The sequence below is a fragment of the Aethalodelphis obliquidens genome, unplaced genomic scaffold (assembly GCF_003676395.1).
Source record: "Aethalodelphis obliquidens isolate GAN/ISIS:26980383/991018 unplaced genomic scaffold, ASM367639v1 scaffold62, whole genome shotgun sequence".
In the NCBI taxonomy this organism is placed as follows: domain Eukaryota; kingdom Metazoa; phylum Chordata; class Mammalia; order Artiodactyla; family Delphinidae; genus Aethalodelphis; species Aethalodelphis obliquidens.
In genome coordinates, this window is record NW_020838006.1 from 4,981,303 (window position 1) to 4,994,804 (window position 13,502).

At 43.3% G+C, this 13,502-nt stretch overlaps 1 protein-coding gene across 3 annotated transcripts in view; it reads right to left on the reverse strand.

Annotated features, from left to right (window-relative positions):
• Window positions 1-10,988, reverse strand: part of DYNC1LI1 (dynein cytoplasmic 1 light intermediate chain 1) — a 45,387-nt gene extending 34,399 nt beyond the window's left edge. The window contains exons 1-2 of one of the 3 annotated variants that reach the window (XM_027088356.1): window positions 10,711-10,988; window positions 10,444-10,517 (exon numbers count right to left, since the gene is read on the reverse strand). In XM_027088356.1, the coding sequence (XP_026944157.1) occupies window positions 10,444-10,517; window positions 10,711-10,856 (220 nt within the window). In that variant the 5' untranslated portion in view covers window positions 10,857-10,988. The remainder of the gene's footprint in view (window positions 1-10,443; window positions 10,518-10,710) is intronic. The other 2 variants (XM_027088357.1, XM_027088358.1) reach the window with 2 other exon arrangements.
• Between the last annotated feature and the right edge of the window lie 2,514 nt (window positions 10,989-13,502).

Sequence of the window (13,502 nt, forward strand, 5' to 3'; positions counted from 1 at the left end):
GCAACAAAGCGTAGCCCCCGCTTGCCACAACTAGAGTAAAGCCCACGCGCAGCAACAAAGACCCAATGCAGCCAAAGGGGAAAAAAAATGCAATGAGACATCACTTTACACCACTCAGAATGGCCATCATCAAAAAGTCTACAAACAATAAATGCTGGAGAGGGTGTGCAGAAAAAGGAACCCTCCTACGTTGGCGGGAATATAAATTGGTACAGTCACTATGGAGAACAGTATGGAGGTTCCTTAAAAAACTAAGAATAGAGCCACCATATGATCCAGCAATCCCACTCCTGGGTATATATCCAGAGAAGACCAAGGTTCAAAAGGATACATGCACCCCAGTGTTCATTGCAGCGCTGTTTACAATACCCAGGAAATGGAAGCAACCTAAATGTCCATCAACAGAGGAATGGATAAAAAGGATGTAGTACATATATACAATGGAATATTACTCAGCCATTAAAAAGAATGAAATAGTGCCATTTGCAGCAACATGGATGGAGCTGGAGATGATCATACTAAGTGAAGTAAGTCAAACAGATAAAGACAAATATCATATGATACCACTTATATGTGGAATCTATAAAAATGATACAGTGGGGCTTCCCTGGTGGCGCAGTGGTTAAGAATCTGCCTGCCAATGCAGGGGACACAGGTTTGAGCCCCGGTCCAGGAAGATCCCACATGCTGCAGAGCAACTAAGCCCACGCGCTACAACTACTGAGCCTGTGCTCTAGAGCCCGCAAGCCACAACTACTGAAGCCCGCACACCTACAGCCCATGCTCCACAACAAGAGAAGCCACTACAATGAGAAGCCCGCACACCGCAAAGAAGAGTGGCCCCTGCTCGCCACAACTAGAGAGAGCCTGCGCGCAGCAACGAAGACCCAATGCAGCCATAAATAAATAAATAAATTTTAAAAAATGATACAAATGAACTTATTTACAAAACAGAAACAGACTCACAGAATGAAACAAACTTATGGTTACCAAAGGTGAAAGGCGGGCGGTGGGGGAGGGGTGGGTGGAGATAAATTGGGAGTTTGGGATTGACATGTACAAACAACTATTTTTAAAATAACCAACAAGGACCTACTGTACAGCACAGGGAACTCTGCTCAATATTCTATAATAACCTAAATGGGAAAAGTATTTGGAAAAGAAGATACATGTATATGCATAACTGATTCATTTTGCTGTACACCTGAAACTAACACAACATTGTTAATCAACTATACCCCAACATAAAATAAAAATTTAAAAAAACCGTAACTTCTCATTAGATCAAATTCTATTATAATAAAGTTATTTTCATGTCCTCATCCAGGCACTGGGCAACTTTTTCTGTAAGGGACTAGATAGCAATATTGTAGGCTTTGCAGGTCACATAAGGTCTCTGTCACATATTTATCTTTAGTTCCCCCCCTCCAACTCTTTAAAAATGTAAAAAACAAACGAACCCCATTCTTAGCTTGCTGGCCATACTAAAACAGTCTATAGGCCAAACCCTGTCCTAGTGGATGGACCAAAAGGAGGAAAGATTTGTTGATCCAATTACAATGAAATTCTCCATAGCAAATAAGCCTGTATTTCAAATTACTTGTCTGAACCCTATTCAAATAAGTCACTCTCTGTGAGTGAACCAAGTAGAGGATCCAAGCACTTAAAAGAACTTCGGTTTTACCATAAAGCAGTAACAGCCATCAGCTCTCACTTCTCAGCTCAAATTTGAAAACCAAATTGATTACAAAAGAAAAACTCCACACAAAGTCACCAAAACAGTATAGAGGTAAAGGTGTGCTCATGATATTGTTTTACGTCCTCAAAAGATCTAATTCAACAATACAATGTACTGTCCGTAAACTTTATAATGATAATTTAATTAATGAATTAAATATGTGAAGATCTAGGAGATGTGATTTCCAACTATAACACTGTCACCATAAGATGTGTGAACCCAGACAAGTCAGGTATTTCCATTTGCTCCCTGTCTTCGAAACAGAGGGGGAGGTAAATCCAGACAAATCTCTGAAGTGATGGATTTAGAATTCTTTGACTATTACAATTCATACCTCCTTGATCAGTGATACACTAGAAAAAAATTTTTGTAAGACCTCAACAGTGTTTTAAAAAGATAACATAAAAACATGAATCATGAAAATGAGCAGTCAGAACACTAAGTACACACAATACGTTAGCAACAGCTATCTTGAACACTTCCCATGTATGCCACTGATTGAAGTGTTTTACAAACATTACCTCATACAATCCTCAGGATAATCCTAAAAGGCAAACAGTATAATCTGAAAGATTAAGCAATTTGCTAAAGAAGGGTCGGTCAGGATTTAAATCCAGCAATGCTCCTCCACACTATTATCACTGTCACTGATCAGGAGCAGCTTCCAGTCTTCTCCCCCACAGCTCAAGACAGACAGGGATGACAAAAGGTAAAATTAAGCAGCACTCTGCCTCCCTTTCCTCCCAGTTTCCTTTCCTGCTACTGTGGAAAGCTGAAGCACTGTACTCTTCTTGCTCAGCACAGGTTTGTGTGCCTGATGCCTGCTTTCTATGCAGACCTTTGATTCACACTTCCACACTTCTGTAGGAAACTTTATGGTCCACAGCATCATGACAGAGAGAATTCTAACCTGCCATATTCCTTCTTTACCCAAGTAAGATACCAACATTGTAAAATTAACGTTTTTGATTTCGCTTTGTATGATATAAAATAAATCATCCTATTTTACCTGAAAGCTCTGGTGACAAGAGCCATGAGGAGTCATCACTGGAGGTACTTTTGGGCTTGGACCCTCTGCATGGCCTTCCATAAATTATCTCATGACCCAGATAGGGTGGGGGGTTTTGATCTGCTGTCCATCTCACAAAGAGTATCTCCTCCCTTTCCTCAGCCGGCAAGAGCAGGGAGAAACTTAACCAGCTGTAGCATCTGCACCCGGTGACTCAAGACTACCTCCCTCCAATACGTCAAGGAGTGCACATACAGTGGAAAGTTAGACAAACCCAACCCTGAATCCTAGCTCAGCTGTGTAACCTGGGGTTCAAAGCCCTCTTCTCCAAAACAGTGAACATGCTACACAGTAAAGCACCTAGCAGAACACTCAAGTAACAAGCATAATATATGATACTCCCACCCCATCAGTTCCCTACCTTTGAATATCATCATTCAGCAATCCACATCACATTAAAATCATTTCTCTCACTCTTGCAGCCTGACTAGACATGAACTGAAAACCACTGAGTTTAATTCAATAAACATTCACCAAAGCCAACAAGTGCTGATCCAATGGTTATTAACAGTTCCTATGCTCCAGAAGGTCAAAGTCACACTAATGCAATAGTTCTTAATTAACAAACATGATATATATTGTACAATAAAACTGCCTTTAAATTAACATGCCAATTTTTAACCTACCTACTAGATAGGCAAGGATTAAAATGAATAATCCCTGGTGTCAGCAATAGTGCTAGACAAACAAGTACTTTCACATACTGCTGGTGGGAATGTAGAATGGTACAGCTTTCCAAAAATACTGTTTAGTAATATACAAAAAGACTTAAAATATATATACTTTTGACCCAGCAATTCAACTTAAAAGAATTTATCCCAAAGATAATATTTGGCAAGCAGAAAACGGGGTATAACAATAATAATCTGTTTACCAATCTTATAATTATGATAGAGCCATATATTTTATTCAGTCATTAAAAGGGAAGAAATCCATATCTACTGCCACGCAAAAAAACCCCTCTGATACATAAAGAAAAAAAATCTGACTTCAAAACACAAGGTATGAGCCTATTTTGTTTAAAAAACAAATATACACATAGAAAAAATGAACATTCCTATCCTCATAAATTTTTTTCTCTCTCTCTCTGGCAAGAAACACGTATTACTTTTATAATTTAAAATAGTGAACACTAATTTTAAGAGGAAGGTATGTTACACATAATTTCTTTCAGTTCTTTTAATCCCAGGAACTATGAAAGAATCTCAGTTAGGAGGCTGTAATTTGCCCCACAATCCCACAGCTTTGAATGGTAGGAAGGGCTGACTCCCACACCTGGGGGCCTCTAGTTAAGGACTCTTCCACACCTGAGCGCCCCGGGTCTTTTCACCAGGTTTTTAGCTACAGCAACACGTTCCCTTAGTCCTGCAGTGTCCTCCTCCCCACCCTACTTAGCAAAATTTTACTCAGATACCACCTTTTCCATAATAACTTATGTAAGCTATTTAGCAATTATTTCAGACTGACATTTGATTTTTTTTACTATATACTTTGAGTCTTTCCCCACAGAAGGTTATAAGCTCCTGGAGGGCAGGGACCTAGTGAGCCCCGTTTCCTCCTGATGACCCAGCAGAGCATTTTATGCACAGCACGTTCTAATAAATGCTTGATGAACAAATAAATAAAGAGGTTACCTGTGCAGTCTAACAGCCACTGCCCTGACTTTACAAATAAGGCCCCAAAATGTTAGTCCATGGTCACTCAATAGTAACAGTCCCATGCTGAACTTGGGTCTTTTCTTTTTCCTAACTCAAAGCTCCTGTGTGTTTTGCATTTTCAAAGTACTTTTGCTGACCTTCTCTCACATGGACTTCACACCAGCTGACTTACCACTGTATTGGCCGACATCTGTAGTTCTTCCAGCTCTGTTTTCTGTTTTTGACAGCAGCACTAAGGGGAAATATATGAACCACTCTTGACATTTCTTAAACCTGCATTGAAACTATACCTCTAGCTGGAATAAAGTAAAAGCTGGTCATCAATCATCCAATGTTTATTTACTGAGCACCTATTAGGGGCCAAACATCATATTCCATTAACCAGAAACCTCTATTAACTGGCACCTGTGCTTACTGATAAAATTGATGCCCGTAATAGCCTAAAGCAAGGGTCTACAAAGAGCCCACAGGCTAAATCTGGTCTGCTGCCTATTTTTGCAAATAAAATTTTACTGAATACTGCCACACCCATCCACTTATGGATTATCTATGGCTCTTTGGGGGCTACAAGGGCAGAGTTGAGTAGTTACAACAGAGACCATTATGGCTCACAGAGCCTGGATTATTTACTATGTGGCCTTAATAGATTGCTGACCATCATAAAATATCAATATGCCACTGGACTCTCAAAAACATATTTTTTAGCAGTAGTGACACATAACAGGCAATAGTTTCCTTAATCCTTTGAAAATTACCAGTCCAGTATCATATATGTGGTAACACTATTCCTTGCATCACATGCCCATAACCAATCATGCCAGAAAACAGCATCAACTGATAGAAATCTGTGTTTCCCACAAGTCATATAACCTTGGGGATCTTTAATCCCAGCTTCTCCCAAAATTAAGTTTCTGACTGAACAATCTCATTATTTTTAGAGTAAGTCCTCACACAGAAAACCATTCACTTACTTGACAAGTTACTTCTCTTAACACATCTCTAGTCCAGTGTATGTCTTGAGGTTTCCTACTTGCAATAATTCAAACATAATAGAAACCAGTTTTACTCCTGATGATGCTCAGTATTTTGTGGGGGTTTTTTTGGCTGCACACCATCCTGAATTATCACCTTCGGGGAAAAATGCCGACTCGAGATTTCTTCCCTGAGTGGAATCAAACAGCCCACATATACCAAGAAATACTTTACTAATTTAAATCCAATTGCAATATGTTCTCAAAACATTTCTTTAAAAATATACAACTCACAAGCTTTACAATTAGAAATAATTACAGAATGTCAGAAGAGATAAGACTTAAGAGATGATTAAATCCAAATACCTTAATTTACAGATGAGAAAAATGAGGCTTACATGATTTACTGGAAGGGCCAACTAGTTTTCATTAATTCACGCTGGCCTTAAATCAGGAAGTTATACTGATGTCTTATCTGTAAGCCAGGCACTGTGCTGGGGTCCAGGGCTACATATGTATCTTCACCGACAATGAATTCAATTAATCTTTTATCAGTGAGTTTTTTTTGCAGTGAGACAGATTACATCACGGAGAATCAGATAAAATTCCTTAATAACTGCTAGACATCTTTTTGCTTTTCCTACAAAGAAAGCTCTCTTCCTGCAGAGACAGTCCAGTGGAGCGAGGCTGCACAATTCAGAATCTTGATGTTGCCCCTTTCTGGCTATGTAACCTCACAGCAATTTACTTAACAGCTCTGTGTTTGTTTCCTGATCTTTAAGGGGATAATCACGGTATGTAAACAATCCTTATGTGGCTGGTACAGGTAAGTGCTCTATAAATTTTAAGTATCGTTGTTGTTATTTTCCTTAGGTAGTTTTCTTATCAAAACATGGTTAAGTAACCAAGGTATGGAGAAAGTGCCCTCAAAAACAGCTATTGAAATACATGTAATTACAATCACTGTAGTAAAGTTTCATTAAATATAAAGGGTAAAGAGGAAAAAACACTTCTTAAAAGGTCCATTTATAAGTTAAATCCTACTTAAAATACATGCACAAGAAATTTTGCCTTTTAGGGACTTTCCTGGTGGTCCAGTGGTTACAAATCCACCTTCCAATGCAGGGGACACAGGTTTGATCCCTGGTCGGAACTAAGATCCCACATGCAGTGGGGCAACTAAGCCAGCACACCACAACTACTGAGCCCGCGTGCTCCAGAGCCCACAAGCCCTCGCGCCACAGCGAAAGACCCTACGTGCCACAACTAAGACCCAATGCAGCCAAATGAATAAATAAATATTAAAAAAAAAAGATTTTCCTTTTAATATTACGAACAAACAAGTTCATTCGCAAAATCTTTCATGAAACAATGGTTAAATGCTAATGCCATAGTGTTTCTGGGTTTCACTAGGGGTCAGGCCCGGGTAGAGTAAATGACTGCTTCAACACAAATGCCATGGCAACAGACGTGTCCCTCATTAAGCTACATCCTAGAATCCCACAAATATTTGGATTTTACTTTAAAATAATCATTAGTATTTTTACTCAAAGATGGCCTTTTAAAAAAAGTTATGCAGTAGGAAGAGTACGTGGCACTTCCTCCCTTGAAGGGACTTCTATCAAGTTGGAAAACCTGGCCAGAGTCACAGAAGGCAGGGTCTTTACAGCTGTGTGACCTCGGAAAACTCACTGAACAGGTCTCCAAGATTCAGTACCTCATCTATAATTGGTGTTAACATCTATCTCCCAGGTTTTGGGGGGGATGGGGAAAGGGGGACAGAGGAGGCAAACTAAGATTCGTATGAAAATGCTTTGAGGATGGCTAACACACATGCTAGTTCTGACCCCTTTCACCCACAGGCAGTGGGAGGGGAGGCCATGTAGCAAGGTAAAGTTAAACTGCAATTTGTGTTTGGGGTACTTAAGTCTTGATCAATGTTCCTATTCTATACAGTTGCTGGAAATGTAAAACCTTGTTATAGTCTCAGATTTGGTTTTTTAAATATGAGACTCCAGAGATCACCGTAATTCATGAAAGACATATTAGGGCCAAGCATCCTCCTGCCTAGCACCTTCAAACTCATAACAAAGAAAACCACAATCCCTATTTCTCTATTTCTCCCCTCTACCAGCATAAACTGAATGCGGCTGTAATATGTGATGGTAAAATGTCTTTAAGAAATCTTTAGAGGTATTCTAGAAAATTAATCCTATTTATGTAATCAGTATAAAAATCTGTTATCAGCTTTTTCCAAAGCTGAAAAGGACTTTGATGAAAATCCCAATAGTAACAGTACTCAAAAATTTTTTTATTTTTAAGCTTGTATAACTTGATACTAGATGGAGCTTTATGAACTATTAAGCTCATATAAGGGACTTCCCTGGTGGTCCAGTGGTTAAGACTCTGCACTTTCACTGCAAGGGGCACACGTCTGATCCCCGGTTGGGGAATTAAGATCCTGCGAGCCGCATGGTGTAGCCAAAAAATAAAATAAATTAAAAAAAAAAAAAAGCTTATATAAAAGGAAATTTAGGGCTTCCCTGGTGGCGCAGTGGTTGAGAGTTCGCCTGCCGATGCAGGGGACACGGGTTCGTACCCCGGTCTGGGAAGATCCCACATGCCGCGGAGCGGCTGGGCCCGTGAGCCATGGCCACTGAGCCTGCGCGTCCGGAGCCTGTGCTCCGCAACGGGAGAGGCCACAACAGTGAGAGGCCCGCGTACCCCAAAAAAAAAAAAAAAAAAAGCATGGTGCAACCTCAGTGCAAATTAGGAATGTTAAGAAATGAACATCTATTTAAAAAAAAAAGAAGAAATGAACAAAACTGTCACTTTTGTTTCACTAAAAACAGAACCATGTAACTAACATCTAATGCACAGGAATAATTGGGAGGAACTTACAAAATGAAAACAAAATTCAGGAATCTTATCTTTACAATGGCAGTATTTGATTTTTTTTTTGGTTTTTTTTGCGGTACGCGGGCCTCTCACTGTTGTGGCCTCTCCCGTTGCGGAGCACAGGCTCCTGACGTGCAGGCTCAGCGGCCATGGCTCACGGGCCCAGCCGCTCTGCAGCATGTGGGATCTTCCCAGACCGGGGCATGAACCCGTGTCCCCTGCATCGGCAGGCGGCCTCTCAACCACTACGCCACCAGGGAAGCCCTACAATGGCAGTATTTGAAAAGAAGTCTTATTTAACTTAGAGTATTTGAAATATAACCCACTTCAATGAGGTCACTTTGTGTTAGGTCCATTTTAGTTTAGCACTTAATAGTAATTTGTTTAAACTAGTAATCTGGAAACATTTTCTGAATTTTTTTTTGCTCTTGGATCCTAACCTATATCTGCCCTATAAATATCAGTTACGTAGGCAGTAACTCAATTTTTAAGAAGAGTTCTGATAAAATATTTTCTAATCCAGTTAAGAGACTCATCACAAAAAGTCACTGTGCTGTTATCACTTCATAAACATTATCTCATTCAGTTCTCCCCATAACACTAGGAAGTAGGCATTATTATTTCTGTAACATCCATTTTAAGGAAGAAGAAATTGAGGGTCATATAAGTCAAAGAACTTACTTAAGATCATAGGACTAGTATGTGATAGGGTCATGAATGAACCCAGGTGAATCCGCAGTAGGTACTTTCAATCACATTAAAAACAAAGGTAGGGACTTCTCTGGTGGCACAATGGTAAAGGATCCGCCTGCCAATGCAGGGGACCCGGGTTCGAGCCGTGGTCCGGGAAGATCCCACATGCCGTGGAGCAACTAAGCCCGTGTGTCACAACTACTGAGCCCATGTGCCACAACTACTGAGGCCCGCACGCCTAGAGTCCATGCTCCGCAACAAGAGAAGCCACCGCAATGAGAAGCCCACGCTCACCGGAACTAGAGAAAGCCGGAGCGCAGCACCGAAGACCCAACACGGCCAAAAATAAAAATAAATAAATAAATAAAGTGATATATATTTTAAAAAAAAGGTAACACTAATTTTTCAACTAGCTCCAGTAACTTTAAATAACGCCAAGAATCATATACTGTAGACTGTCAAGAGTTCATGAAAAATGATTTGTTTCTATCTAAACATTCCCATTAAAAGCGGACCCTGACAAGTATCATTTGACTTCTTTGTTTCCCTTCCTGTTTTTAAATGAACATTAAAAAGTCTTGAGACATCAAAACCAAAGTTTTAAAATTCAACGATCATCCTATAAGCCAAACTTCAAATTTTCACATCTAAAGAATATGAAAGAAATCTCTACGTTACTTTGGAGCTAAGCCTGCAAAAATGTGAACCTGTGAATTGTTCTCCACGTCCACCCCCAGAGTCAGTAAAGAAACAAAATACATAACTTCCAGAGAGCAGAGGGAATATAGATCAGGAGATTTGAGACGTTAGACCATTTCTCATTATTACACCCATCAGGCCGAAGGGACTGAACGAGAAAGGTAAACGTTTTCTGCACTTTACAAATTTCAGAATTATAAGTGACAGTGAAAAAGACAGCTGCAACACGAGCCCACTGTACCCGTAAAAGCGGAATCAAATAATTACATTTATCACGACTACACCAGGCCTCATTTCTAGCTTCTGTAAATTATACAAAGAGCCAGCCATTAAATATTGATGGCATGCCATTTGCACTGGAGCTGTCGCGAAGAGCCTCCTGCTACCAATTTTTGTCATGAAAGAAAAAACGTCCTTATTTTCTAGGTAAACTAGAATCTCTCAGATGGGGCTATCGCATTGTCCTTCCCGGAGGAAGCTGTCAGGGCCAACCCCACACACCCAGGGGAGGAGAAACTTTCAGGGGAGGGCGGGTCCCTGCAGATCCCGGGGCAGGGGTCCCTGTTCTCCTTCTCCCCCAGCTGTCAGCCACAGGTCGGGCGGCGGGGCGGGGCCAGCCCCGGCTGCCCGCACAAAGCGAGCCAGAGAGCGGCGGGCGGACCCAGACCCAGGCCACGCTGGGGGGCCGCGCAGGGGGGAGCAGGTGGGGGCACTTACCCAGCAGCAGCACGTTCTTCCCCGCGGGGAGCTTGGAGCGCGAGCGGGTGGAGACCTCGCTGAGGATGCAGGACCTGGCGGGGAACAAGGCGCACGCTCAGGCTGGAGCCCCGCGCGGGAGGAACGGCACCGGCCTCGCGCGCCCGGGCGGGGGCGGCCGAGAACGCGGCGGCCTGGGCAGGGCGCCGAGCTCCGGCGGGCACGCGACCCCGGGGCGTCCCCGGCCCGGGGGTGCCGGCGGGGACCGGGGAAGGGTGCGGTCCTTACCAAAGGTTCTGCCCGTCCTCGTCGTCCCCTGCCGCGGCGCCGCCGTTACCCGAGGTTAGCTCGTTGGCCAAGGGACCGCCCGTGTAAGTCGAGGTTAATCCCGCCGGAGAGGAGCCGAAAGAGCCGACTCGCCCCACAGCCGCCATCTTAGTCGGGAACACACCGGTCCCAGCAAAGCTGAATGAGCCAGGCGGAGGCGGCGGCGGCGGCGGCGGCGGAGGCGGAGGCGAGAACCCGGATATGCAGCGTTCGGCGCACGGCAGCGGGGCGGGGCCTGCGGGGGTGGGGCCCAGGCACTGCAGGGACTGACGGAGCGAGAGACGGCGAGCTGCGCGTGCGCAGCAGGCCGCCGGCCGGCGAAGGGGGAAATGCGCGTGCGCAGGTGGCTCGGCGGGACGCCGTCCTGCAGCCCCAGTCTTCCTGAGCTCAGTGGGCTGAAGCGCTTCTGGCCACCGCCTCCGCAGCCCTAGGCTGCAACTGGGCGCGCTGGGGTGTGTCAGGTGAACAGTGCTCCCTCCCACTCTTAAGTCGGGTCCACAAACCCCGCAGCGGGTGTGGAATTCCTGCACTGTCACTGCTGCAATTGGAATTGGTGGTTCTTTGTACGTAATACAAAAGAGATTCCTAATTTCATCCTGAAATCTCCTTTCACCATTGTTCTGCAGATTCTCTTTGCCTCATTCCTGTGTCGTCTTCTTTCTTATCTTAGTGGAGAACTTTCTCCATTAGTTTTATGAGAAAAAAGTGTATGGCTACATTTTTGGAGACCTGTGTATTCAATCAAGGCCCAGATGAAAGCTTAATGAAGGAACTATTTACAAAGGTGTGAGTGATCCGAGGAGATGCGGCTAGCAACAGCAGGAAGATTTAGGGCTGAAGGGGAAAAAGGAAGGGATGTTTGCTAGAATCCAGAGAGCTGCAGCTATAGGAAAAGCGTTGATCAGCAAGATCTTTGGCTTTGAGTTAAGGAACACAGCAGTAACCGCTCTTTCTGCCCTGCGGTATCCTGCCAGTGTCTCACATTTGCAACCCTACCAGAAGCCAGAGGGCAATCAGTGATAGTTTGCCTGGGTGTAGAATTCTTAAGTGGCAAATTATCTTCCCTTAGGTTTTTCAAGGCCTTGACCCCTTGTCTGCTAGATTTTAGTGTTGTCCCTGAGAAATCCAAAGTCATTCTGACTGCTAATCCTTTGTTACGTGTTCTTTTTTTTTCCCCCCTACTTGGAGACTTTTAGAACTTCCACAGATTTCCACTAACCCATATACCCCCTTCCTGTGCCTGCACTGTCATAATAATTATCCTGCCAGTTATCATAGACAAATAATCCATACCCTTACACTAAAGCAATCTCCCCACTTGTGCAGTAGATTTCATTTCCTCTCCTCCACTCAAGGACATTGCTCCAACAATTCTCCCCCCTCTTTCGCTATATAATCATTTATTGATTTCAACTGGATCATTTTCTCTTAACCCTGCTCCTTCACCAGCTACTGCTATATTCTTTCCTCCCTTTTACAGCAAAACTCTTTAAAATATTTGTCTTTATATGCTGTCTTCGATTCCTCTTCCCCTTTGCCCTTAGAACCCACTTCAATCAGACTTTTACCCCATGACTCCACAGAAACTGCTCTTATTCTTCTTATCAATGATCTCCTTGTTGCTAAATCCAATGGTAAATTCGCCTTCCTCATCTTTCTTGACCTTTCAGCAGCATATGGTACAGCTGATCACCCCTTCTAAATATCCTTCTTCACATAGCTTCCGAGTCACAATGTTCTCTTGGTTTTTTTTCCTGCCTCACTAGCTCAGTCTCCTCCACCATTTCCTCATTTTCCCGACCACTTAATGTTACAGGACTTCTGGGCTCAGCCTTTGTTCCTCTTATCTATACTCACTCCTTTGGTGATCTCATGCAGTCTTGTTGCTTTAAATTCCATCTGTATGATAAAAACTCCCAGGTTTCTCTCTGCAGCCCAGAGCTCCAACTAGAACTCCAGATTAATACATCCAACTGCTTTTTTTTTTTTTTTTTTGGCTGCATTGGGTCTTCGTTGCTGTACACGGGCTTTCTCTAGTTACTCTTCGTTGAGCAGGGGCCACTCTTTGTTGCACCGTGTGGGCTTCTCATTGTGGTGGCTTCTCTTGTTGCGAAGCACAGGCTCTAGGTGCACAGGCTTCAGTAGTTGTGGCACGCAGGCTCAGTAGTTGTGGCACATGGGCTTACTTGCTCCGCGGTTGCTCTGCGGCATGTGGGATCTTCCCAGACCGGGAAAACCCATGTCCCCTGCACTGACAGATGGATTCTTAACCACTGAGCCACCAGGGAAGTCCCCCAACTGCTTCTTCCACATCTCCATTTGGATGTCTAACAGCACGTTTCAAACTCAACATGCTCCACATTGAGCTGCTGACCTCTCCCTTCAAATCCCACTTCACCCATCACCTTCTCCACTAGGTAGCAGCTCCTTGTTGCCTGAGCTATTCTTGACTCCTCCATTCCTTTCACACTCCACAATTGAATCCATTAGGAATCCTGGAGTCTCTAACTTCACAATATACCCACAATCCAACTTCTTATCACTCATTCTCTGATAACCACTTTGAGCTATCATCTCTTGCCTGAATTGCTGTAAAAGGCTCTTCAACATGATAGCTGGAGAGATCCTTTAAAAAGGAGTTCCCTGGTGGACCAGAAGGGAGTTCACTGGTGGTCCAGTGTTTAGGACTTGGTGCTTTCACTGCCGAGTCCTGGGTTCAATCCCTAGTTGGAGATCTAAGAGCCCATAAGCCA